Source organism: Rhipicephalus microplus, chromosome X (genome assembly GCF_043290135.1).
Source record: "Rhipicephalus microplus isolate Deutch F79 chromosome X, USDA_Rmic, whole genome shotgun sequence".
In the NCBI taxonomy this organism is placed as follows: Eukaryota; Metazoa; Arthropoda; class Arachnida; order Ixodida; family Ixodidae; genus Rhipicephalus; species Rhipicephalus microplus.
The window spans coordinates 155,017,154-155,043,722 of NC_134710.1; the positions used below are offsets into that span (position 1 = coordinate 155,017,154).

The following is a 26,569-nucleotide window of genomic DNA, read 5'->3' on the forward strand; positions in this document are numbered from 1 at the left end:
CATATGGAGCAGTAGCATACATTGTAACAGAATACTCCGATGGAAGCAATGAAGCAAATTTAATCATTGCAAAGGGTAGAGTCGCTCCAATCAAAAAGATCACACTAGCAAGATTGGAGTTGTTGGCGGCCACAATATCAGTCAGATTGGCCAGTCATATAACCGAGAATTTCATCAGGAAACTGAGGAATGTGAAATTCTGGACTGACTCTCAAATTGTGTTATGCTGGATAAAGTCAAACAAGACGAAAGATCTGTTTGTTCGCAACCGCGCAGCAGAAATTAAGAGCAAGTCCAATGAGAGTCAATGGGGTTATGTTAAAAGTGATGAAAATCCTGCGGATTTTATGACAAGGGGGATGAAGATGAAACGTTTGCTGGACAGTGAATTATGGTGGAAAGGCCCCACGTGGGTCAAGAATGAAAAACAAAGCCCTGATTATGACATCACGCATGAATCGGACAGTGATGACAACAAAGACGAAGAAAAGACAGTGGCATGCTTAACTACCACCACGAGTGAAGAAAAGATAATTGATGTGAGCAGATTTGGATCATACAAAAAATCGTTACGAGTTACCGCGTGGGTGATGCGTTATATAGGAAACCGACGAAAAGAAAGGAAAACAGGTTCGCTGACAGGAGAAGAATTGGACAAGGCAGAGTTTGTGCTGATAAAGCAGGAGCAGAAAACGCTACAAAATGCAGTGACACGAATATATGACAACATGAATCTGTACGGCACGAACATCTTCGAAGATGATCAAGGTGTCCTGAGAGTAAAAGGGAGGCTTCAGTGGAGTGATTTGAGCTTTGATGAGAAGCATCCTATTATTTTACCAAGAGAAAGTCACTTTTCAGAACTCCTAGTTCTAAACGCGCATCAAGTAACAATGCACGGTGGCGTTGCGGCAACATTGACACATCTAAGAACGAAGTTTTGGATTCTGCGTGCCCGACAAATGGTGAAATATGTGATAAAGAAATGCATCACATGTAGGAGATTCAATTCTAGACCAATGGCACAAGAAATTCCACCTCTACCAGCTGACAGGATTACACAGACGAGGCCATTCGACACTGTTGGTATAGACTTTGCTGGACCGCTAAATGCTCGAGAGGAGAAAGGCGGAAAAGTTACAAAGTTTTACATTGTGATATTTACGTGTGCAGTAACAAGAGCCATACAACTGGAGTTGGTCAAGAGGATGTCATCAGAAGCGTTTATACAAGCATTCCGAAGATTCGTAGCTAGAAGAGGATTGTGTACAACTATTTACAGTGATAATGCAAGAGCATTCAAAAAATCTGAGAAAGAGATGAACAAGATATTAAAGATGGAAGATGAAAGGGTTCAACAGTATACCAGTAACCTGAAAATAAAATGGAAGTTTATTGTAGAGTTAGCTCCATGGTGGGGAGGATTTTATGAAAGACTGATCAGAAGCTTTAAGACATCCATGGCAAAAACTATAGGTGCTCGACTTTTGGATGAAGAAGAACTACGGACTGTGGTTGTTGAAGCAGAAGGAGTACTTAACAACCGGCCTCTCACTTATGTGTATGACGATCCTAACGAGCCACAACCCATCACACCGGCGGACGTTATAGGAGGCAGGCAAGCAATGAACAAGCAGGAAGAAAACAGACTCGGAGAAAACAGTTTGCTGAATTACTGGAGTGCAAGAAAACAGGCTATGATAACATGGTGGACCAGATGGAAAAAGGAGTACCTGAGGGAGCTTAAGTGTGCCAGCAGAAAAACAGAGCGTCACGCAAATGTACAAGAAGGAGATGTACTTCTGCTTGGAGAAGCGCGAAAAAGAACTCGGTGGAAACTCTGCAAGATCGAAAAGATTTTTTCAGGCAAGGATGGACTAGTGAGAACATGCTTGCTTCGTACACCTGAAGGAAAATTAGTCAAGAGGCCGATTCAACTGTTGTATTCTCTCGAAGGTTGCTTCGGTTGAATCTGGCCGGCGGGAAGATGTGGAAAAAAGATTTGAAGATGGAGCTCGGAGGCGAGGAAGAAGAAGCAGCCAGGGTGACGCTCTGCACATTTTTTTTTTGTTCTGTCAACAATAAACCGAAGACGTATCGGTTATGCGGTCTCTCTGGTCCTTCTGAAACACCACGTGACCCAATTTTTAAAAGATTTAATGCGTATATTGCTTCGAAAATAGACATATTGCACACTGCATGCATTTATCTTTCTGGCAAAAAAAGAATTATGCTGATAGCTTCCGTGGAACAGAAATTATTTTCCCTCCAACTTGGCAAATGTGCCGAAATTGCTGTTTTATGGAAATGAGGAAAAACATTTCAGAACACTTTAATTGAAAAAATACTAATGAAATATAAAAATACACCAGGGGAATAGTTTGAATGCATCGCATCATTATGCTTCTTCTTGACCAGCTTTCTCTGACTCCGGGGCGCTTCTCTCTTTTTTATTTGAGCTTGCACTCCGACGACAGTCCTTCTTCCAAGCCCTCAGGGATGTGCGTCTGGATATGGTGATGTCCAGATGCTCTAGAATTGCAGCAGATGCATTGATATTGCTCGTGTTGCATCACAGCTTCTGCAACAGTAGCTTGCACAGCAAAAAGATGAGCGTTCTGCTTCTTTGATACCAAACTCTAAATCACAGATTGGAGGCTTTCGTTTGAATTTTGAGTCTTGCCTCATTAGCATCTTGTCTCGCTGCTGCACCATTTGACTACGCAAAGTGCTCAATCTTTCGTGCAGTTGCCGACACTGACGAAAGACCCTCAAACGGGATTTTCTCACGGGCGCGCATGTCGCAAACTTCCCTGGCATCAACAACATCAGCATCTACCCCCGCACGGCTGGAGTCAACACTGCACACGCTGTCAGGGAGGCGCGTGTTTACGCGCACTTCACCGTTGCCGATGGCAATGCCACGGTCATAATTCACAAAGCTTCCGCCATCCGGGAAAGCCGTCTCGCACACTCCTTCGTTGATAACATCTTCAGTACACGTGTGGCCAGCGTTCACGCCACGCACTCACGAGGAACCGTCTTCGGCATAGAAGGATTATGGTCTTCGGTTAAAGAGCATTATCGAACAACGTTGGCGCTTGCTCCCGCGACACAGTGGCAGCACCGTTGGACTTTCTGCCTCTGCCTTCCTTCCGTGAACAGCCAGAATGATGCTGCGATCAAAACTGTTTTGCACCGTCAGGCATATCGAGACGCACAAGCACGTTAGGGATACGACACCTTCGCAAGGGCTACAGTGTACTAGAATTGGGCAGTGGGCCCACTGAAGGGCGGAGAGTGATGCACTTCATGTCGTCGCCAACAGGCAGCGTGACTCACAGCGTCACCTGTAGCTTTCCGACGGGTTGAAAGGCGCGGCAATTGGGCGTGGCTGATTTGCACGTAAAAAAACGCTATGCTGCGTGTGCAACTTTTCTCTTTGTTGTGAAATAAATGACTGCCATCATGATTGACTTACGAAGCGTGGGTGATGTTTTAAGTGGCTACTGAATGGGTGCATGCTCCTCCACACAGCCGCTGCAGTAACAGGACATATACAGTCGAGCCCGTTTATAACGAACTTGAGCGTGACGCGGCATCCGTTCGCTGTATCCTGAAGTTCCTAGTAAATGAAACACAGCTTTTAAAAAAACGTTGCGAGTGAAAACACAAACTTTTTTTGCCCCAAATAGTCCGTGATGCACGTGTTTCGAAAAGCAGAAGCGATAAGGGTGGTCACGAGTTCATTTAAAACGGCAGGGTGCTCGTTTGCCGAGGCCCATAGCATAAGCTGCATGAGGCACTGGCTCCAAAGTTTCGTCGTTCTCGCATTCCGATTCCTCCAAATCACTCTCGCCACGTTGTTCATTCACAATGCCCCAATACGTGCACGGTTCTGCAGTGTCGGCATCATCATCGGTCGTAATTAAACCATCGCAACAGATGTCCCACCCGCTCTCCCAGGTCAAAGTCGATGACACGCTGCCACAAATCGCTGCTGCAGTTCGGAAGCTTCAGGATTCGCATCAGGCGAATCCGCATCAGACGTCGACGAATTCGGCCTCGCGAAAACAGTTTCGCGCGCATGTAGTCGTCACCGCCGTTTACAAAATATTCACCATCTCCACAGCTGAATACCGGGATGCCCGAAGCGGCAAGTTGGCTGCCAGGTGGTCAACAGCTATGAGCAAGCGCTCCGCAACGCAGCACCTAATGTGCGGATTACGCTCAAGGCAAGTGGTCACACTTTCGACATTTTGTTGAGCGGCAGGAAAAAGCGTGCTAGTCCTCCCGTCAGCCATCATGACCACACACGCGCAGTGGCGTAACTAGGGGGGGGCAAGGGGGTACAAGTGCCCCGGGCGCCACTAGGGAGGGGGCGCCAAGCCGAGTCCTCGGGTTGGCGCCCCCTGGAAAGGTTGTCAATGTTTTTTTCCGTAAAACCGCCTGGAAGGGGGGAGGGGCGAGGTTGTAATGTACGACTGGAAGTGGGGATGGTGGTGAAGGAAAGGGTTGCCGCAATGGCTTTTGCATCGGGAAAAGGATCCTCTATTTTCATTTTGCTGCGCTACCTCCGTGCCTTCCCATGACCCTCGGCTAAGCTTTGTTTTGTGCTCCGCAGCACTGGGTTAGATGAGTTTCAGCGAACCCCACCAGCCTCCCAAACCACTTACTGAAAGCTTCCCTGAAACCAACCACGTACGTAAACAAAATAAAATAAAAAAGTTCGAATGCACCTTTTTTGAGTAAGAACAGAAAACTCCAACGAAATAGCCGATCGTCCAACGACTAATCGTCCACGCAGCGGCGGAAGGAAGGGCGAATATAATCCGTGACCTCGGCACCAAAGGCTAAACAAAGGCGTTTATTCGCAGAGTTCTCTGGAGGAAAGACGGAGAAAGCGTGACACGACGGCGACGTTTGTTGATTCCCTGCATCGCGGGCGCCAGCAAAGCAATAGAAGGGCGGGGGTCAACGTTTCCCACATGCCATCCACCGCCATGGGCAGGTTCATCCTTTGGCCCAAAGAACACGCACCTGCGAAAAAAGCGCAGAGCGTAGTGTACCCGACAGCATGTGCCGACTGCCCCGCTTCGTACGTTGGAGAAACCAAGAACTTCCCTGAAAGAATGCGGCCGCACAAGGATGACCTCCATCAATGGAACAGCGAACGGAGCGAAACGGCAGAACACTCCGACCAGTTTAACCCCCATACCAGACCCGAGGGCGCGGTGTCTAGCTGGTTGCTTTGTTTTGTACTCACCCTGCATTCCTTGGGATGCACAAATAGCGCGAAAGCTTAGGTACGAGAAACTTGGGCCTGGGAAGCGCCCGTGCCGTCAAGATTTTTGCAGTGTGGACTGGAAGAGAACAATGACGGGTAAGGGACTTCCGGAAGTTTGAATAAAAAAAGAAAAATACTATACAAAAACGCGGGCGTAGCTCATCGAAATCAGAACTGGTGGCCCTTGGCCTCCGAAATGGCCCGCCGCGCGCCAGTAGGCAATCGCGGAAGCCTACATTAGCGCTTTTAATGGGGGGGGGGCTGTAGTAATAATTATTATTAATAATAATATTATTATTATTAATAATAATAATATTATTATTAATAGGAGCTGTAGTAATAATTATTATTAATAATAATATTATTATTATTAATAATAATAATAATAATAATATTATTATTATTATTAATAATAATAATAATAATAACAAACATTATCACGGGCATAATGAGGGGCGCGGAAATATATTTGCCCTGGGCGCCGTCCTATCTAGTTACGCCACTGCACACGCGCACCAAGAGCGAGCAAGACGCGCACACGCGACACACATGCCAGAACGCGTGGAACAGCTCTGGGCCCGTTTCCAGTCAAAAAACGGAACTAATTCGAGCCAGCGTGGCGGGCGTCGTGGAGCGGTGGAGACAGGTGAAGGGGCTGTGATCAAGAGAGGAGAGCAGACTTGCAAGAGAAGGGCAAGGAGTTGCGATAAAGAGAGGGGAGGATGTGGCGGGAGGGCGATCTTGAAAACCAAAACACACGGGAAGGAGGCAAGTTGGGTAGCTTGCTTGAAAGGTTCACGAAACTCGCACGTAGAAAAACTTGGAAAGAGTGCCTGCGCGCATAGAAGTCAAAGCATGGCCGCCCGGATCGGTGCGCGCAGCGGTATTCGAAGAATCGATGGCCGTGGTCAAAAAATTGTTTTGTTGTGCCGGCAGGTTTACGTGGCCTCGCGAACTTTGATATTTCGCAATTCGTTTCGCGCAAATTAACAGCCATTTTCGCACTTCGGCACGCGCGCGGAAGGCATGCTGAGCAGAGTGCGAAGTGAGCGAGAACAAGTCCTAAACATGAAACGAATCGCAAATTATCAGAGTCGGTGGGGTAGCGTACGGGCGTACACTAGACGCAGACTATCGGATACAGTCGGTGGCCGGCGACGCCAACGACAGTACCAGCGATCAAAAACAGGGTAGATGGCCGACCAGTCTTTGAAAGATCGGTGACAGTGTGAAAACAAGTGCCTCACCCCGCACCGCCTCGTCTGGCGGTGCGGGATGCTCAGAGTAGCAGAGGGACAAAGGACGGTGGGGTGCGTAACAAAATGTAATAGGGGCATGGAGGAAGGAAACAACTTTCCTTCCTCCATGGGTTGGGGAGAGCGGCAACTAGAGGGTCACGGGGGCAGGGTCGGCGTTTAACAATAAGAATGTATGGGCACCTCGCCGATGCCTGATCGGTGGTCGAAATTGGTTTCCCGGGAAGTCGGCGGACTGCGGACTCCGTTCGCTGTAACTGATCAGCGGCGCTCTTAGACAATCGTTGTAAGTGCGATTTTGTGCCATTGAACCAATGTATATTTTCACGGTCAGGCGGATATTGTTCGTTTTAAGCGAAAGTTTGTTTTAAGTGGGGCCGTTATATGTGGGCTTGACTTTAGTTCCAAGTATTCAAGATTTTTTTAATCTGCTTTTTGATACGACGTTCAATGCTAGTATTTCACCACTGTAGCAATAACAGCAACTTTACTCCCGCTTTTCAAGCCGCACTGGGCAAATAGGAACACCAATGCATTTTCTAATTCTTTTTTTTTTTTCACATATGAGCGGGTCTAATTAGAACTAACTTAATGCTTTTTTTGCAAATCACTCGTGGGTGGAATTACTTGACATTGTAATAATTGTATCTGCATCATAATCTTCAGGTTTTAATTACACATGTAGATCATATCAAGAGGTTATCAAGAGCAATTGGACTCGTAGACAAATGTGGTACTAATGAGTCTAATGAAAAATATATCAATGCATAGTTATTATGAGCACATAACAAGTAATATACATCACTGACATCTACATATTTTTACTAATCCATAAAATAATTTCCACCAAATATTCAGCAGCATGAAAAGAGCAGGGCAAGAAGAAACACGCAACAGCATCTTATGCTGACAAATTGATTTTATTTGCACAATACCGTGCGTATGTATGCACAAATGCTTGCTATATCACAATATAAATTAAAAATGCAGGAAAAACTGTCACTCGTGGTCAAAGAACAAACAGGTACAAGAAACTTGAATAAGCATCAGCTACTCAATCACAAAAACGAAAAAAGAGATGCAAGGAATATTTAATGTAATTGGAAAGCCTATCAGTACAGCCAAAGGCCAAAGACAGAAATATTACTGTGACCCCGATAAAAAAAGATCAATGCACGCGCAATACGCATATATAATTCAAAGCGAGCGTCAAATATTAAAAAAATATATTAAAACGAAAAATAGGTCGAAACAGTGAGACAACCCACACAAAATCAACCAGAAAAGTAAATTTTATGCTATTTAATATGACTGGTTGGCCTAGTTACCAGCCAAAATTTGAAATACAAAAAGGCCAGTGTATAAATGTTCTATTAATCGATTTTTTTTGGCTAAATCAAAGCATGATTATGGCTTTGCGATCACTGCTCTCATGCTTTTTTTTTTTCTTGTTTTTCTTTACTTTTTTTAAATTGTACTTGACAGTGCGGTCACTCTCAGATAGGTCCAGCTCTTCTTGTTGTGAAACACTGCCCCTAAAATTTTTCTGCACGTCCGCAGCATGCTTTGTGAGCGCGACCACTGGAGGCTGTAGAAAGTGTACCCTTCCCATCCAGATGCAGCGGCAGACTGTTCTTGAGACAGTTGCAATTTGTGGATAGACAGAGATACCGATACTTCAGAGAAAGATCAGGCCCCCGGCGGGTGCCCGATCTTTTGACACGAGGAGGGTCATGGCGGCGCAGCGCAGGGATAGGGCAATGAGCCCACTGCCTACTTTTAGTTCACTGTAGCAAGGACAATACCTTTTTGAAATGGTGGCAGATTCTGCCAGCAAGTTTTTATGGCCAATCGGAAAGCGCCATTGCATTCAAATGCACGTGCGTCAAATAACCAATGGAATTGCATGCTGTGCATGATTTTGTATTCTCTTTATTTTTTGCTTTTGTGAAAAGACATAGTTGTCTACTGCAAAAGAAAAAAAGCTAGAAACGCGACCTTTCAAACAAAACCAAAATAGCGCCGGTAGAGCGTGTAGTTCGCGTGCTATCGGCGGTTGAAGTATGGCTAGTTTACTCTTCAATTTAAAGGTCCGCTTGCACGAAGTTGCTCTCATTATTAGTTATAACTTGAGAAATAAGTGAAATTTCTGAGCCGAAATTTGCTGATAGGTGTGCAAGGGCATTGGGCACGCAAAAAGGATGAGAAATAAAATGCTAATTTTGGCCTGATTTTCGACATTAAAGTGCCGCGTTCCTCCTGAAGGACTGCTTCTAATGTGCGCCATTTGCAGAGGTTAGCAGGCAGGTCACTGTTGCCTTGTTGATTTAGCAAGATACTGGCCACACCTGTGCACGATCACTCAAAGAAACCTCGCCACCCAGACTTTACCCTTACAAAAGCGTACATATGGTCAACTAGCACCCAGGCAGGGATAGCATGAGCTTAGTATCTGACAAACTGTACACAAATACAGTCTACTCTCGTTGCTACGGAATGAACCGTGATCATCCGTCAAAACGAGTTTCCTTTATCCGACGTATGTAATATCCAAACTCCGGCGGCGGGGCATGGGGGGTTGCAATGCTGATTTTTTATTTTACTGAGCAGTATGGGGCAGGCTAGTTCTTCTGATACATGCGGTACGTACCATATTTACTCGCATATAGGCGCACTCGCATAATAGGTGTGCCACCTGTATGGTCGCGAGAAATCAGTTTTTTTAAAGACGACAGTTTTTCTTGGGGACCTTCAACGAAAAAATTTTGGTCTGTCTCTCTGTCTGAACATTTGTCTGTTTGTTCGTCCTAACGATACCTCAAGCGGCACCAAACGGCCAACCCCATCCCCAGTGCCCACCAATATTGCTCAAGGTTTAGCGTTCATAGTTGTGTGATTGCCAATTAAAAAGCAATTATTGCGCATATCTGAGGCACCACAACAACGCTTCGATATTTTCTATGCCTGCATTTATACTAGAAGAGGCACACACAAGTAACTTTAAAGAATGTAGCGTTTAATTGCACTGCACCGACAGTGCAACGCAATGCTCAAAAAGGTGTTTCCAACGCTTTGCTACGACGTGACGGTGGTGGCACCTGCCCGTCGCTTTGCATTCTACACCTTATCACCTCCAAGACTGGCGTGCATCTTTCTCCGCGGGCTGCATGCTTTCGTTTTCGAAGATAACTGCCAGATGGCACTTGTGTCTAACGTGCCTGGATGGGCTCGTTCGCCTCCGCCACACGCTCGAGGCACTCTAGCACGGCGCCTGCAGAATACCATTCACCGATTTTCTTGCACAACACATCAAATTAATGTTTTGTTCACTCTCTCCAGACGCAAGACTATCGTCTTTCGACGACATTTACAGTTCAACGTGTAGATTCGGGCCGATTTTTTTTTTTTTAATTTCTGCGCATAGTACGCACACTCCAAACTTGGCCATGATCAGTAGTTCTGTACCGTATTTGCATGGTCACAATTCAATGCCCTCTTGATCAACTGGATCAAGGAAAAAAAAAGAAAAATTGCACAAGTGCTGAGTGGGCTCACCTAGTGAGGAAGGGTGGTTGCCTGGGCGTCGCAGTAACCTTTGCACCGGGGGTGGTGTGGCTTTGGCCACGCGCGCTCCGCTTGGAACGTGTGATCGCGTTCTCATCAAGTGAACTTAGAGTTTCCTATCAGAAAAAGCGTCGTCATAATCATGTTTGCTACCTTTTCCGCAAATTTAAAAGCTTGTGAGCTTTCTGATGCGAGATTTTGCCTTTGCTGTCACTACGCTGGCTTGCACAATTTCCCGGCCGCAAGCCTAAACGTCGCATCATGCGCGCTGCTCTTGGATCAGTGCTTGAGAACGATCTTTTCAATGCCCGATCTTCATGTCTTGTAACAAACTTCCCACAACAACACGTAGAATGGTAGAGTAAGGCTAATGAGCATTTGTTGCTTTTCAGTAGCGATCGCAGGCAGTCAAAGTTGCAGTTTTGTTCAGAATCAACGTAACTCTTTACGGTAGCTCTACCTGATCGAAAGACAGCATAGGTCGTGCTTGTAACACTCAAATGGTTGTCGGAAATTCGATTACAATGTCTTTGGATATGGGGTGCAAGGCCGTGCAATGAACATTCGCTATCGCTCAGCGCACAAAATTTCGGTCGTTATAATGCACATGGCCTAAAACGTACTCGGCAAGTTTCCGTGATGGGGCTTTCTTTTCATAGTTTTTTTTTTTCCACATTCATTCTGTTGGCAGTGTGGGTCCTTCAATGCTAAATTTTTGAAAATTTGATTGCTTCTAAGTACACCCATGGCATGCCTTGATTCTCGGACACGCGCTAGTGGAGCCTATCAAGAAGGTTGTTTTGACTGTAGTGTGGATATTGTGACTTCGGCGACTTACATTATCAGTGCTCCATGCTGTAGTCGAAAATAACATTTTCAGAAATTTTACCCAGCATAATAATCGCACCCCAAATTTTGCACCAGATTTTCTGTAAAAAAAGTGCACCTATTATGCGAGTAAATACAGTATCTGACCACCTGGTTACGAAATACAGAACAAAATAGCAGTGCAACTTCTAATTAACAAGGGAGTGCCGTTACAGTAGGTGCCGGGACACTGTGTGGCCGCTGCACAGCAGCAAAGCTTAGCCCGATAATGAAGTGTTTCTAGCAGGCTTTTTGAGCCACTTCTGTTGATTAGCTTGGAATAAATCTCCTCTTATTTGAGCAGGTGGGGGGGGGGGGGGGCATTTTGCTTAAATTGGAACTACACAGCTCGCTGGAGAGTCCAAAGTTAGTCTGAGAGTTCTGAACTGAGCAGCATCTAGGCATCTTTCACATTAGTACAGTCAATCCCGGATATATAAAACCAGATATATCAAATTATTGGCTATATTGAACAGTTGAGAAATCCCCTTGAATTTCCCATGTAAAAGTATTGGACAGTTGCACCCGTATATCGAACTCCCGCACAACGGGACATCCTCTATATGAAACATTGGCCGCGTCGAAGCCCTAAAGGTGCATTGTTTTCTGATCCAATGTTGATCAATTTTCGGCCGCGTTCTAACAAGTTTGGATCCCTGTTCGCGTGCAGGGAATGAAAAGGCGGTGTTATTTTATCACGCTGATCTGTTTCGTTGCGCAGCGCTTGGGAGTGCACAGGTATGTTTGGTGCACGATCTGCAGGTTTTAACATGCGGGCATATTGTTTTTCAAAAAAGACCGATTGCCGAGGGCACCAAAATGAGAAGGCAAAGTGACTCAGTGATCTAGTTGCAATGTTCACATTCTCTTCCTTGTTTGTTGGCACACAATGGCATGCGAGCCTGAAAAGCATGGCCTTCAATATGTGCAACCTCATAGACGTATCTTGTTTTTGGTTTTAAAACGCATGTGTCGGAGGCTACGCTTTTTTTCACATCAAAACAGCTTAAAGCAGCGGCTGCCAGCTACAGAGCCACAAGTGACATCGATATCACCAACATGTCGACAGTGGGAACTCGGCGTTTTCTTTTGCGCCTTAAGGACTTGTGTACTTGTCGCCTCGTTTCTGATAAATCCTCATTCGGGCGCTGAACTGAATGTTGACCCGCACATAGCGATAAAAAATATGGCTGGGGCTTGGAGCGACGTCAAGTAAAGCACCGTCGTAAACTTTTTTTGCGGGCCAGGTGACGACTTCAGGTGCGTCTACTGCATCGATGCTGCACTCATGGATTTCGTTGCTGGTGCCGCGGAAGTGTACCCCTTTGGTTATGAATGTGCCAACGCCTTCACTGCCGCCACTAACCAACCTTTTGCCACGCTTCAAAGCTTGCACCGGCATTCTGCATCAAACAACGCTGTTGTGGCCGAAGTATCTGAATTCCCTTATTTTAAAAGCTTTAGTGATATTGAGGATGACTGGAACTTGACGGCGCGCAAGTAGCAAAACAAGTTAGTTCACAGACTATTTTCTAGAGAAATAAAGTGCAGTAACTTGCAGTTCACATCTTGTTCTTCATCATACTGTGATTGAATTGTTATGTTAGCACTTGTAACGATTTGTGAGGCCTTAAATATGCATATTTTTTGTTTCAAATTCTCTATATATATCTCACTATTTCGCGATCCCCTTCGAGAGATATTCCGAGATCGATTGTATTCTAATGTGACAGCGGAACTCTTCTTCTTAGAGCACCACAGCGTCTTACTTTCAACTTCGGTCACAATGCCTAATTTTACTGCCATGAGTGACGAACATCAAACAAAAAACACAAACAAAATCTTTTTGTTTTCGTATTTAGCTCAAAAATAAATTTGTCGCAAGAGATTGGCAGGCACCCTTAAGCAATGATGCAACCACTTTGCACCATATTCCAGTCAGCTGCAACACTTGAACCATTGATACTACAGACGAGTTGCATAAATACTAGCAACACTATAAAAAACACAAAAATGTTCATGCAACTCTTGTCTAAGCAGCCACTGTGCATGAAATCAGATTTAAAAAAACACTCAAGGAGATGGTTCTTGTGCTAGTGAAAAGTATGAATGCCCAAACCTGCACTTTGCTAAGGTGAGATACTAGATGTTTCATTTCGATGTCAATATTTCATGTGATCCAGGTACTACTCATGCACGGTACATGAGTAGTACTGTGCATGCCTGCCAAATGCACGGTACTACTCATGTACAATGGCAGCTGCTGGCGTTGTATCATGGTCCGATAAAAGCGAACCTGGCTCCATTAATTTAACAAACAGACTAAACATAGGCTGAATTTTGGCTCATTGTATCCAAAAGTCTGTTGTATGTATGTCTGTTATAATGAGCGTAGACTGTAGTTGTAAGGACCATGGAGTAGGAATTGCATTTGAATGAAATGGCAGTAGTTTCGTTTGAGTTCCAGATTGCCTAGTGCCGGGTAATGGATAATGGTATTAGCACTTATGGCTGTGTCTTGTTGTTAATGTTAATTGCAGGGATCCCATTCCTGTGCCAACTGTGCCAAAGTGCACCAAACGAGATTCGCTGTGCCAACCAGATAAAATTGACGCAAATTGCGCCAAGCTGTGCCAAACCATCTATCTCAGGGGTCCACAACCTGTGGCCAGGGAGCCGCATGCGGCTCGCAGCGCAGATTTATTCGGCTCTCGGAACGATGTCAGAAATCTTGAAATTGCTAGGCACTGCAATTGCAGCAGCATTTCGATAACTATAATTAATGTCTTAATTACCGGAGACAGCAATTGAGTGTAATAAAAGAATTCTTTACCTTCCTGCGAATATGCGGCTTTCAAATATTGGCCACCAGTACTTTTCTGAAGCAGTGAAATTCAACCTCATCCTGCGGCAGGATCGTAATCAAAGCTCCTATGAACGCAACTATAGCAGAAGGCTAGAGATATGTCACTGTTCATGACAATGATTGCAATGGTGTTAGTTCTGCACTGGTTTACTTACGTACATCAGCGCCACATATATGTACTCTAATCGCAAATGAAACCCAGCTACAGCAAAGAATACCGTATTTACTCGCGTAGTGAACACACTTTTTTCTCGAAAAATCGGAGCAAAGTGAGAGGTGTGTTTATTATGTGGGGCAGATTTTATGAAAACTTTTTCAGAATGAGCAAAAAATGCTGTAATGCAAAAAAAAAAGTTAGGTCGCTTAGCTTTTCGCATACGTGTAGACTGTTTGGAAACAGGTTCTTTGTTGCACATTACTCTACTTCGGTAGTTGATGGCGCTATCTTCTGTAAGCTGTTCCCACGACTCCCTCGCATGCCATAAAAGCGTTTTGTGACTATTTGTTGTTGTAATCCTTAAACGCAACAGTGGTATCTGCATGCTGTTATCTACAGGGTTGCCCAGAAGCGTGCGCTACGATGCACTTTGCCAACTTCGCGGCAACCTCTCACGACGATGCTGTTTTCATTGTAGCAAGTAACGAACATTGCAGCAAGCTACGCCCGAAACATCAAAACAAACCGTCGATAACAAGATTAACAACAAAATATGGCCGCTGTCTCACTTTCACATAAGAAGTTTCTGCACGCGTGGCCAACAAGCGAGGCGAGTATAAGGGATGCTATCATGTGGAAATCGTCACAATCTTTTCTGGGTGACAAGTGATTTTTTCTGGCAGAAACGTGAGACACGATAGCGACGAATGACCCTTTGCGATAGCAAATCCTGTCATCGTCGCTCGAAAATAGCATGCACGTCATTGGGCCTTAAAGTTTTGCATTTGCAGGAACCGATCGTCGGTCCGTGCGGGCAGATTCATAACCTTCGCTCGCTCTCGCTTGCCGTGTGCTTATCAGCTGGGATATCTCTACACTTGCATTCATGAACCCTGCTGTGGTGCACAGATAAAGAAGACGGGGGATGCGCCGCGCACAGATAGAAAAAAAAACAATATGGCACGCGGCGACGAGCAAAGGGGGGAAGGGAGCGAACTGAGGTAACTGAGGGGGGTCAGCATTATAATTGAAAAATGGAAGAGATTCAAAGGGTAAGTAGGCGCCAGGTGTTGGTTAGCGGGACTGCTGGGGATAAATGTAGGTGGTGCGTTTATCATGCAGGGAAAAAAAATTTAAATTTTGACGACTGAAGTTAGGGGTTTGTTTATTTTTCGAGTGCGCTCATTACGTAAGTGAATACGGTTTTACACGTAGAAACAAAACCAACATGTAACAAGCAGAACACATTGTTTATTTTGTAAAATAAAAGGGAGCACTACTGTCGAAGAGCGGTAGAGCCCACGTTCATCTCTCGTGCGCTGCTTCGTGTTAAGTAGAACCTCGTTGTAACGAAGCAGGATATGATGAACTAATGAATATAACTAAGCAATTGTAGTTCGCCTTTAAATTCTCATAGACACCCATGTGTTTACAACCTCATTTCGATGAAGTGAAAATTTCTTCACAATGGATATAACAAAGCATCCTTTGTCCACAACGAGCATTTACTGATCATTTTGGTATACGTCAGTTCGATATCTTATTACGCGACGGTTTACGTATAATCACGGCTGCAGTTATTCATAACTCGCGCCTTGCGCTCACCGAGAGCCGCCTGCCAACATGCGCATGGGTGTGTCTCCCTGCCTCCCCTTTCCTCAGGAACCAATGGACTTGCCCGCGCAGCAACTCGGCCAAGCGTACGCATCAGCCGGCCTCCCCTCTTGTGTGGATCTCATTGACCCGCCCGCACATCTGACCTCCTCCTTCCCTTCAGCTCCGCACTGGGACAGCGGAGATTGTGGCTATGTTCTTTGTCGTTCGATGTGGAAGGGCAATATCACCTCTATTACTTTCGCCGCCCGACTCGAGATGGACAATAGGAGCGGTAAACGTAAGCACAAAAGTATAACAATCGAGCAGAAGTCGGCAATGTTCAAAGCCGTTGAGTCCAGCGTCAAGAAAAAAAAAGTAGTCGAAGATTTCGGCGATGTCGTCGCCAGTGAGGGTGCGCGGGCAACCAGGCCCAGCCGTCGTGGTATGCTCTCCTTGACTCCGGTGTCGTGCTTAGCTTTCTCAATGTACCTCGGTGCTGATACTGACGCGGTGATAACGAAAGAGTTGTCAGATGCAGAAATTGTGTGCATGGTGACTGGGGGTGCATAACGACAGTGACGAATGTGTCGACACCCCGGAGCCTAATGTTAGCGAACCCGACGTACCAACGCCCACGCAAGCTCTGGATGCGACAGACTTGCTGCGACGCTTCTTTAGTGCTTACAATGACCATGAGAACAGATTCGAAATAGCTGCTGAAGCTTAAGAAGCAGTGCACGTGCTTATCCGTCGGTGGGGAGAATCGCCTGCTTTCGCTTTGACCGGTGCAATTGTGCCGGGCACGCAAAGACCACTTCGCTCGCTGGACCGGCGCATTTGCAAAAAAGAGTGTACTTTTCCAACACAGTGAAGTAACAACTGGGGTATTTGTTAGTTTGCACTCATATCTGTACCTGTGATTACGTTTCGTGCCTCGTTTTTTTTAAACAGTGCGTTAAGTGTCTTGCGGTAAACGTTGTTGGTTCGCTCTCGTCCTGTGTATGTTCTTTTTGTGCATTATTTGTGCGTGAGCAGCGTGCTGCACGTTTTGACTGGCTTGCAGTTCTCAGCGTCACATTTCAAGTTGTTGTTACGCATTCGTTTGTCTCGCCCTTGTAGCAAAACTGTAACTTTTCTTAATTTTGGACAACCGTGTCGTCACCCCCGGTGTAGAGTGTACTAAAAGTGTTGAGTGGCGTGACCGCGTCTCGCCGCCTGATCCCTTCTGCATTGCCCGTAGTGGCGGCGCTGCAGTCGAATAGTACTGAAAGAGCCGCGTGCAGGAACTGCTATGTGCTTCGGCTCCTCCGTCGCGCTTTCTTAATGCAGATTTCTTCGTACCTGCCCATCATTTATGTCTAGCACATGATGCCATAGCCGTTGAAAAATGACACATTAATCTACTGAATTTGAGCTCCATGAAAGGCCTTGTGAGAGATCAAAAATAATTCTCAAAAGGCGTGTTTTATACTGATTTCTTCTGTCTTGACTCTTTCTTTGTTGGTTAGGCGTCTACAATATACAAAATAACTGAGCCGATTTATTGTAAGTTAGCTGCGCTCAGAAAGCTCTGAGAATAAAAAAATACCATTTCAAACGCACCCAGAACCAGGAGACCGTTAGTAGAGAGGGGAGAGGAAGGAAACCTGAAACCCCTTATACCATGAATTTTTTTTTTGTAATTTGACTTTTTAGGGTATACTAAAATATTTACATGCAGTCACAGCGACTACCAATTGCCAAAGTTAGTCATTATGCTGCACCCCTCCCCTCCATCAAAAAAAAATTCTGGGTGCTATCTTTGCGCCGAAGGTTTACAGTTGGCGAAGCTGAATATTGCGTGTCTCTGTACGAATTCGCACTGTAAATTTTACCTTTTCGACAGTATGACGTCCTAAAATTAGTTCGTCTAACGTAGTCGAACGAGAAATGCACCGCCTTAAAAAAAATAGTACCTCTGCTTCTGCTGAGGGGTATTGTATGGATATTGTTAATGGGGTGGTGACGTGTGTCTTAAATGCGTGTACTTGTAGATGTGTGTGTGTGTGTGTGTGTGTGTGTGTGTGTATGTGTGTGCGTGCGTGCATGTGTGTGTGTTTTTTTTACTTTGTACGTATAGAAGTTATACAAGTAAAATTTCTCAAAACAAGATGCACCACTGTCTTTTTACATTTTAGACACCTAATGATAGAACTACACTTATTATAGAAAACATCGTCATAAATTTGCTGGCTTGCAATGGCATTACGCCAATTGATTATTCGGAAAGCAGCACAATTTAAGCTGTCAATACAAATTGAGAACTGGTTACAATGAATTTATGCACAATAACATACTGGCTATATATCCAATTAGCACTTTTTAATGTTTGTGTGTTGTTTTTAATGTGTTCACTATGTAATAAGCCTTTCAGAAAGCAATAATTATTATGTTCCCCAAAACTGGCATAATAACACCGAGTCGTCATCGATGTAAATGTTGTAACAAGGTTACTTGTACTCGGGTTTCTCGTGAAACGATCTAGCAAATGTAGGCTCATGTGAGGAACACTGTGCTCGGCACATCGTAGAGACTGCCGACAAAATGGGCGTATGATTTAATCGCAGTTTTGATACTTTTTCTCTCTTTGTAGTTTGCCAGTAGCCACCTATGCTGTAACGCACCTCCAAGCGCTGCTTAGTGAGAAGCTAGGCGGATCCGTGCAAATTCCAATTGAAATTTTTTTTGTGTGTGTGAGGTTGGCAGGTTCTTGAAACAGTGAGTGTATCGACGCAATTTCAGCTTACCTGCTTACCTCCAGCTTACCTGCAACTGTCCAGTTAACTGAAACACAATATTCTACGTACCATGACTTCAGTGAATACTTAACTTGTGTTTCGGCACACACTGCCTTTTTTATTTCATAAAATGAGAAAGTGAGCTAAATTATGCAAGTAAATGTGGCAAGCTCATCAAAAAAAAAAAAAACACCTAATACATAATTTTTTATGCTTTGTCTCTTTCTTTCAGTAAGCGCATATTGTGGGATCAGTACCACAACTTGCGTTATCCTCCTGGCTATTTTCCAAGGGACAACTTGAAAATAAAGACAGATCCTTTAGATTGGTAAGACCAAATAAGTTTTAGCTGGCTATGTATACCAACTGACATATATGCCAACCAGGTATCAAAAAAAGGTTACTGTAACTTAATCACTAAAGCTATACATTTACCAGGTTATGAAAAATGTATACAAAAAAAAAACTCTTTCAACTGTCTTTCCTATGTTAGTTCATTGTAGTTAGGACTTTAGGCCTCCCTTCATTTGTGGGAAAGCCCTCATTGAACAGTAACTTAGATTTATTATACTAGATTACATTATACAGTATAATCTCAGTAAACGGAACCTGAAGGGACCCGGAAAATATGTTTCATTTAACAGGAGTTCCGTTTACTCAGAGGTGAATGTGGGTGCAGAATACAAGCCCGAAACGAAGCATTGCAGAGGCAATAGTTTCGTTTAAGCAGTAGTTTTGTTTAACAGATTTCAGTTTACTGAGAGACTACTGTGTTAAATTACATTATATTGTAGTGAAGCAAACTGTCTCTAGCACTGAACAAAGCCTTAAGAATGTTATACAAATAAATAGACTTATAATTTCTCCGTACTCATCACTGCTGTAAAAAAAATCAACGCCAGTGCTTGCCAAATGGGTGCTGTAGTGAGACAGTTTACCTGCCAGGGGGAACTCATTATCTTATTATCTCATTAACTTATTATCTCAAACAATATTTTAGATAATAAGCTGTTGTCTCTATGAAAGGGCACGACCAAATGTAAATGTTTGGCAGTATTAGCTAATTTAACCACCATCAACCAAATTGTAAGAAAATATTCTATTAAACGAGGTTTGATATATAATAGACAAGCTATTGTCTCCACAAAAGAGCGTGGCCAATTGTTAATATGTTCAGAGATTTGACTGTGCTCTTTTGTGGAGACAATAGATGAATATCTCAAAGCTTGTTTATTAGCATATTTTCTTAAGCTCTGATTGTCGGTGGTTAATTTAGCAACTTCTTCCGAACATTTACACCTTGAGCTCAGACCACATTCAATGTAAATGTCAAAGGGCTGTCGAAGAACTGCTCTCCATAGATGCATTGTGGGGTGAAGTGTTACAGCTACTAGAAAACGCGAGTGGATGTGCCAGTTGAGTTGTTTGAGATGTTGGGTTGACCTCATTTGGCAAATTTGTAGCCTGGATTGCCATTGTTGATAAATTCACTTCACCTGACTACCTATTACTGTCACAAATGATTATGCATATAAGTTAGCTATATGGGGGGTAGCTCTTAGAAAAATTTCTTGGATGTACCAATGGGAACACCCTTTTAAATTGATGCAAACACCAGGTAAGAGAAGGGGAATGTTTAGTTCATGTGCAGTGTTGGTTGGGTGCACAAATGAAAGGTGGCCATTGCTTTTTTTTATATTTTTTGTTTTTTTTCTATATACTGAAAAAAGAGCTGTAAATTGTAGTGTCTTGCAGACAAATAATAAAACTAATATTTTCTTATGTTTTCTAGAACTTTCAATGAACATATTTTCTATGAATGCAAAAGTTATGAAATTAACTATTCCAAATAATTAATTACAAAAAGTTTTAAATTTGCTGCTCTCAAAATACTAGGGTGTATAGGGATTTACTTTGCAGGACTGCAACAGTTTAGTCATCGCACCGCTTTATTCACAAATGTATATTCCCCTTTCCCTCAGCCTAGGGTAGCCAACCATACACTTTTCTGGCAAACCACTCCGCCCTTCTGTTTCCTTTTTTTCTTTGCAATCTTGTGTTCTCGTAATTGTGCTGTCAGTATGGCATCGACCTACCAGCCCATCTTTCTATCTTCATAATTTTACTGTTAATGAGAAATCAATTTCTCTAAATGTAACTGGGAATTCTTTCTGTCCTTGCAGGAGTGGAGACCACATCCACACTAACTTTAAGGACATGTACCAGCATTTACGAAATAATGGTTATTATGTCGAAGTTCTTGGTGAGTATGACAAACTGCCTTGTACCCTAGCACATGAATACACCATTGTCGTTTTTTTGTGAAGTGTGTTGATTTTGAAGAGTATCTAAATTTTTTCTTTTAAATCTACAGGTTTTCCATTCACATGCTTTGATGCGCAAAACTATGGTAGGTGTTCCAAATTGTGCATGCTTTGTTTCAATTTTCATGTTTACTTTTTCTGCTGTTGAGGTGTGCTATGTTCTCTGAAATAGTAACATTGTCCCATGATTTTCTTTTCATTATTTGTTTTTTTTTCCTGGGAATAAATGACAGTGGTGACTAAATGGCATGTCCACTGCTTTTTGCACATGTTCATCTACTAACTATGTAGGCATTACAAATGAGGGTGTTGGTGTGGATGCATTACAGTAGACTCCCAGTAAACGGAAATTTGTTAAACGGAACTGCTGTCTATATGGAACAAATGCTTCTGACAAGAGTGATTTAATTCCTGTATTCTGCTTTTGTGGTCACCTCTCAATAAATGGAACTCCTGTGAAATGCAACATATTTTCCTGGCCCCTTCAGGGTTCATTTAATGAGAGTTTACTGTATGAAGAAAATAGCAGGGCAAAAAAAAAACTAACCGCATTGTGGGAATTGATGCTAGCCTGCCACCATTGTGCAGGCTTTGTTGCCTATTTCTGCCGTTGTCATGTCCTAACATGACTCTCCTTTCCTCCGTGATTGATTGATTGATTTGTGGGGTTTAACGTCCCAAAACCACGATATGATTATGAGAGACGCCGTAGTGGAGGGCTCCGGAAATTTTGACCACCTGGGGTTCTTTAACGTGCACCCAAATCTGAGCACACGGGCCTACAACATTTCCGCCTCCATCGGAAATGCAGCCGCCGCAGCCGGGATTCGAACCCGCGCCATGCGGGTCAGCAGCCGAGTACCTTAGCCACTAGACCACCGCGGCGGGGCTCCTTTCCTCCGTGGTCCGTCAGTTTTGGTGGAGCGGGATTGGCGTTGACCGCCAGTGACTGACCCCCACTTGGCTGCGACAATTGCGCTAAACTGCGTCGAATTGCCCTGGCTGCTACACGCTGCTACATTTCCTCAAAATTTGGCAAGTCTGTGCCCAACTTGTGCCAAAGGGCATGCTCTGACTTTCAGAAGCTAAACTACTTGAGGTTCTCTTGTTGAAAATTACATCGCAGTTCATCTGCGTAAGACGCAACCCGAGCCAAGTCAAGTCATACTGGACCAAGCGTCACAGTTGGGACCATGGAGGGTTGGGACACAGGATTTTTCGAACTTTCTAGGGACCGGAAAATCGTCCGAAAAAAGATTCATAACTTTTTATTATGCTCAAGTAATTAAAACACCATAGCCCCTCTGAAATAGCTTCAATGCCTCCTAGAGTACACTTATCAGGCATTTTGGTGCACGCTCAGTCTGTTGTAAATACATTCGGGGCCTGCCGATGTCCATTTGCAAATATGCGTCGCGTGATGAGTGCCGCCGATACTAGCAAAGCGTGGTTTGTGGATTTATCGCATTGAGCGTGTGGAAGGGATGACGCAGAACATAAAGGATGTGGCAGAATAGAGGAATACTTGTCTGGACCTCCGCGATTAAGTATTACTAGTGTGTTTGCCGCATTGCCACCATCACGCCTCCGAGCATTTCCGGTGCTTATCCGTAAGACATCATCTCTTGGCGGGGATACCAGCCCCTTCGAATTTTTATTGTGGTAGCAATTATTGTCTCGGCTGGTTTTTTTGCCAACGCTGCAGCCGTCATTCACCGTATATGTATACATATCTATATATATATGAAAACTCTATGAAATAAAAAACGCCCGTGCTCGGCGCCCAGCTCGTCCCAATGCCCCGATGCACGCTTATCTCCCACGCGTGCTTTCCCCGCGAATGGAGGGGGGTAGATGCTTGTGCGCATGCACTTATCCTTCAGTGGTGAGAATCGTATGCCTTCGGCTTTCGCCGGAATGATTGCGTTAGTTGCTGGGCCCACAAAAGTCACTTCGCTCAGCTGCACAGGCCCCATTTGCGAAAAGAGCATGCTTTTCATGCACAGTGAAGTATAAAACCTAGGACAATTCTTAGTTTGCACTCATCTATACTTGTGATTACGTTTCATGCATTGTTTTTGTTTAAACAGTGCATGAAGTGTCGAGCGGTAAACGTTGTAAGTTTGCTCTCGTCCTGTGTATGTTGTTTTCGTGGGCCATTTGTGCATGAGCAGTGTGCTGCATGTTTCGATCTGCTTGACGTTTTAAGCGTTACATTCCAAGTTGTGGCTATCACATTCATTGGTTCGCCCTTGCAACGAAAGTGCGACTCTTTGTCTGCTTCACCTTATAGCATTCATGCATTGCGGCAAAGTTGACTTTCGGACATTACTGTGATGTCGAGTGATTTTCTAAAGCACTCGTTTAAGCCTATGAGGTCATAGACGTAGCAAAAGTAGGGACTTTAAGTAATGCTGTTTCATGCCTGTAATGTTAGCTGAAAGCTCAAAAAGTCAGGCACCCCGTAAAGTTCCAGCGTCGAAAGTTTTAGATGTTCTTATCCAGAGGCGTCGATATGGCTTCTGATGCTGTCGTGAAATCATCTGAATTTTTAAGCATGTCTGAAAAATCTGGCATCCGAAAAATCGGCAGTCAACTGATCTTCAGTCACGTTACAATGAAGTGCTACAGTTTTAAATTTTATCATTGTCACTGTCTGCTAAATATGGTCAGGTTATCTGTCGGTGATATCATTTTCTTTTCTTTTTTACTCTTACTATGCTTGAATATCATGCAGGACATTGTATTTTTATCATTTGTCTGTCATGAACACAGTATTAAAAAAAACAGCAGAAAGAGGTGGATGAAAAAATTCTTAAACAGGGGTTGTGTCGGGCCAATGTTCGACAAGCGGACTTGTCTTTCTCAAGGCTAAAACAAAACAGTTTTGTACCGTGGAAGACAAGATGTTTGTTGGAACGTCGGCTCGACACAGCCCCTGCTTAAGGATTTCTTTGTGAACTCAATAGGTGTCTTAAAATTGACTCTAGCAATATCTGCTCCCAAAGCCAGTTTTGCTGCTCCAAAACGCATTTTTGTCTGCTCTAAAAGGTGCTCCAAAGCAGCCTAAGTCATTAGTATCACTGGACCTCTCTCGCCCGGGTGTCAACTGCGGTGCTGCGCTCGGTCTCTCAGGAAATTTCGTGCGCGCGCGTCGGAAGTGAGTCAGAATCTCTCTGGGACGACAAAGGGTGATCACGCATTTCTTTCCCTTCTGTCGGCTCTTTTTGTTTGGGGCTCACTAGGACTTCGCCAATGGCGCCTTGCGCCTGTGGTGAACGCTTACCTTTCGTTGCCCCTTTTCAACACTAGGCCAAAGAGCATTGGGGTGTTTTCGCACGTGGTCCTACTATGCCAACCTGTAGCTCTCGAAGCCAGCGCAAGTGGATTTTGCCCTCGCTTGCGCGATCGGGCCCTGTTGTCCCAGATCGTGAGAGCTACGCAGCATAGCCGCAAGGACCCATTTTCCTCAGTGGCGTGTGACCGTGAATCTCTTTTGTCCACGGAGACGTGCTCGTGGCACCCTTTGTGTTGTACTTCTCGTCCATGGCGTGGATAAGCCTCATTTGCTTTCCCGTCACCCCTTTTGCAACGGGCTCTGCACTGCGTTTTTGGTGTCACCGCAGGCAATAAAAGGTTGTGACCTGTTTGAGAGCAGTACTGTGTACTTTCCACGCTGCGCTCGGCGCCTTGGCTGCCCAAACGTGCCTGTGCAGCGGCGTTAGTCACGCGGAGTGATGATTAGTGCAGCCCTGCGGCTTGCCAAGACCGGGCCCGCGCGAGTAACCTTACTTCTTCGATACACGTGTACATGAACACAAGCACTGTCACAACTAAGGTTTAATCAAAAGCACGGAAGAAATATATTTCCACGCACGATTGTTGTTTCAATTTGGCTGTATTAGGTTTACGCCCACAAAGCCTTGTCAGCAATGCTCAGTGCAGACCACGTCTCAGTGTTTGAGAAGGTTCACGATTGTAGTAGATCATTTTGTTAAGATTGCGCGCTATATGCAAACATTCAAGCCTATACCAGAGCTCGCACAACCACCAATGATAAGGCTGCAAAGTTTGCCGTGTGATATATAAAAGACTGCATGTCCCAGCAATGATTAGTTTTATCAACGACTAGTTTAAACAGCAAACCTGGAATCAATGTTTTATTGAAATGGCGAACTGGGATTTGCTGTTTAAATAAAATCTTATTCTTCCTTCGGAAATGTTCATGTCGACTAAATGGCACTGTTCTGTCTGACAGTGTTCAATTTTTATGTTGTCGTTGTGGCCTCAGGCAACAAATAATTGAATTCTTGCATTTTAATGATCTTAAGAGATTGCCGTAAATACAGAGAGTTTTGACAGGTGCTTCAGATAAGCCTATTCACACATGTTAACTGAGGGCAAGCGAAGAGAAGAGCACTTGCAAGGTCGCTGCTCAATGGAGTGGTGAATATATGGAATGTGAGGAATGGGAGTTTTGTATAAATGTAGAACACTGCAATACTTTAACATATGATTTCCAAGGGTATGTTATCACTATTTGATATAGCAAATAATTCAACATATCTTAGTTTTGATGTATTCATATAGTACTGTACTGCAGTGCCATGGCTCTTTGTAGGGAATGTTACTGCCATTTTATAATACTATGAGCCATTTCATTATAACATGCCAATTTATTTGCCTGGCCACATTATCAACTGGTGTCCATCATTCTACTGTGTTGTAGCCAGTTTAATACCTCATGTTGTAGTGTGCATGTATCCCGAAGGAGTATGGCCACTGGCGTGGGTCAGATCTTGGCGTGCCACAGGGCAGGCGTTAATCATCGCCATGTCGAGAACACAATACTGCTCAAAGTCGCAACACTTTATTGCCTGCGACAACACCAAAATGCAGTACAGAGCCTGTTGTAAAGGCGCGGCGAGAAAGCGAACGGGCTTATCCACGCCACGAGCGAGAAGTACTACACAGGGTGCCGCGAGCACGTCTCCGTGGTAAAAGGGATTCACAAAGACACCGGGACCAAGGCCCGATTGCTCGAGCGAGGGCAGATGCGCTCGCGTTAGCTTCAGAGAGATATGGGTCGGCGTAGCTTGGCCATGCACTAGGACACCATACCGCCCTTTGGCCTAACGTTCGGAAGGGGGGCGACATAAGGTAAGCGTTCACCGCGGGCGCAAGGCGCTGCTGGCGAAGTCCAAACGAGCCCCAAAGGGAGCCGACGAACGGAAAAGAAAAGAGTGCCTACCTTCATGTCATCCCCGGAAAGGTCTCCCACTCCGGACGCGCGCGCGTGAAACCTCTCGGGAGACTCTGCACACAGCGCCACAGTCAACATCCGCTACCGGGTGAGAGGGGTTAAGCGTCGCTCCTCGCTCTCCCAGCGCGGCAGACCATGGAGGAGGGGAGTCATGTCGGGACATGAGAATGGAGAAAGAAGCAGCAAAGCCCACGCAAAGGCGGTGGGCCAGCCTCAATTCCCACATTCCCTTCTCCTTAGTTTGACCTTTACCGGTTTGCAAAGGCAGCCGGGCGTCACCCATGCAGTTAAAATGACACTGGTATGAGTGACAGCTAACCTCAGTTTAGCCCTGTAACTGCTGCTAAAGAAATGATGACAAAGGACAAAAACCGCTAATAACAAAGTAAACACATGACACTATAACCTGTTTGTGAAAGGGAGCACAGGAAGGTAGGACTACTGTTCATGGTGCTGAAGCGGGGTAGCGTTCACCGCGCGGAGTGGGCGGAAGAGCGTGACAATGTCCGCTGGTTGCGATGCCCGTGTGCGAGGTCAGAGACACGGAAGGGGGCTTTCTGATGCCTCGTTGCTGCTCTTGATTGGTCGTGAGTCCGGCGAACACCGCTTCGG

General features: G+C 44.7%; 1 protein-coding gene across 3 annotated transcripts in view; it reads left to right on the plus strand.

Moving 5' to 3' along the window:
* S1P (membrane-bound transcription factor site-1 protease) overlaps positions 1–26,569 on the plus strand; it is a 124,665-nt gene that overhangs the window by 53,067 nt on the left and 45,029 nt on the right. For all 3 annotated transcript variants that reach the window (XM_037428421.2, XM_075878050.1, XM_037428422.2), the window contains exons 17-19: positions 18,603–18,698; positions 20,554–20,633; positions 20,745–20,780. In XM_037428421.2, coding sequence (XP_037284318.1) covers positions 18,603–18,698; positions 20,554–20,633; positions 20,745–20,780 — 212 coding nt within the window. The remainder of the gene's footprint in view (positions 1–18,602; positions 18,699–20,553; positions 20,634–20,744; positions 20,781–26,569) is intronic.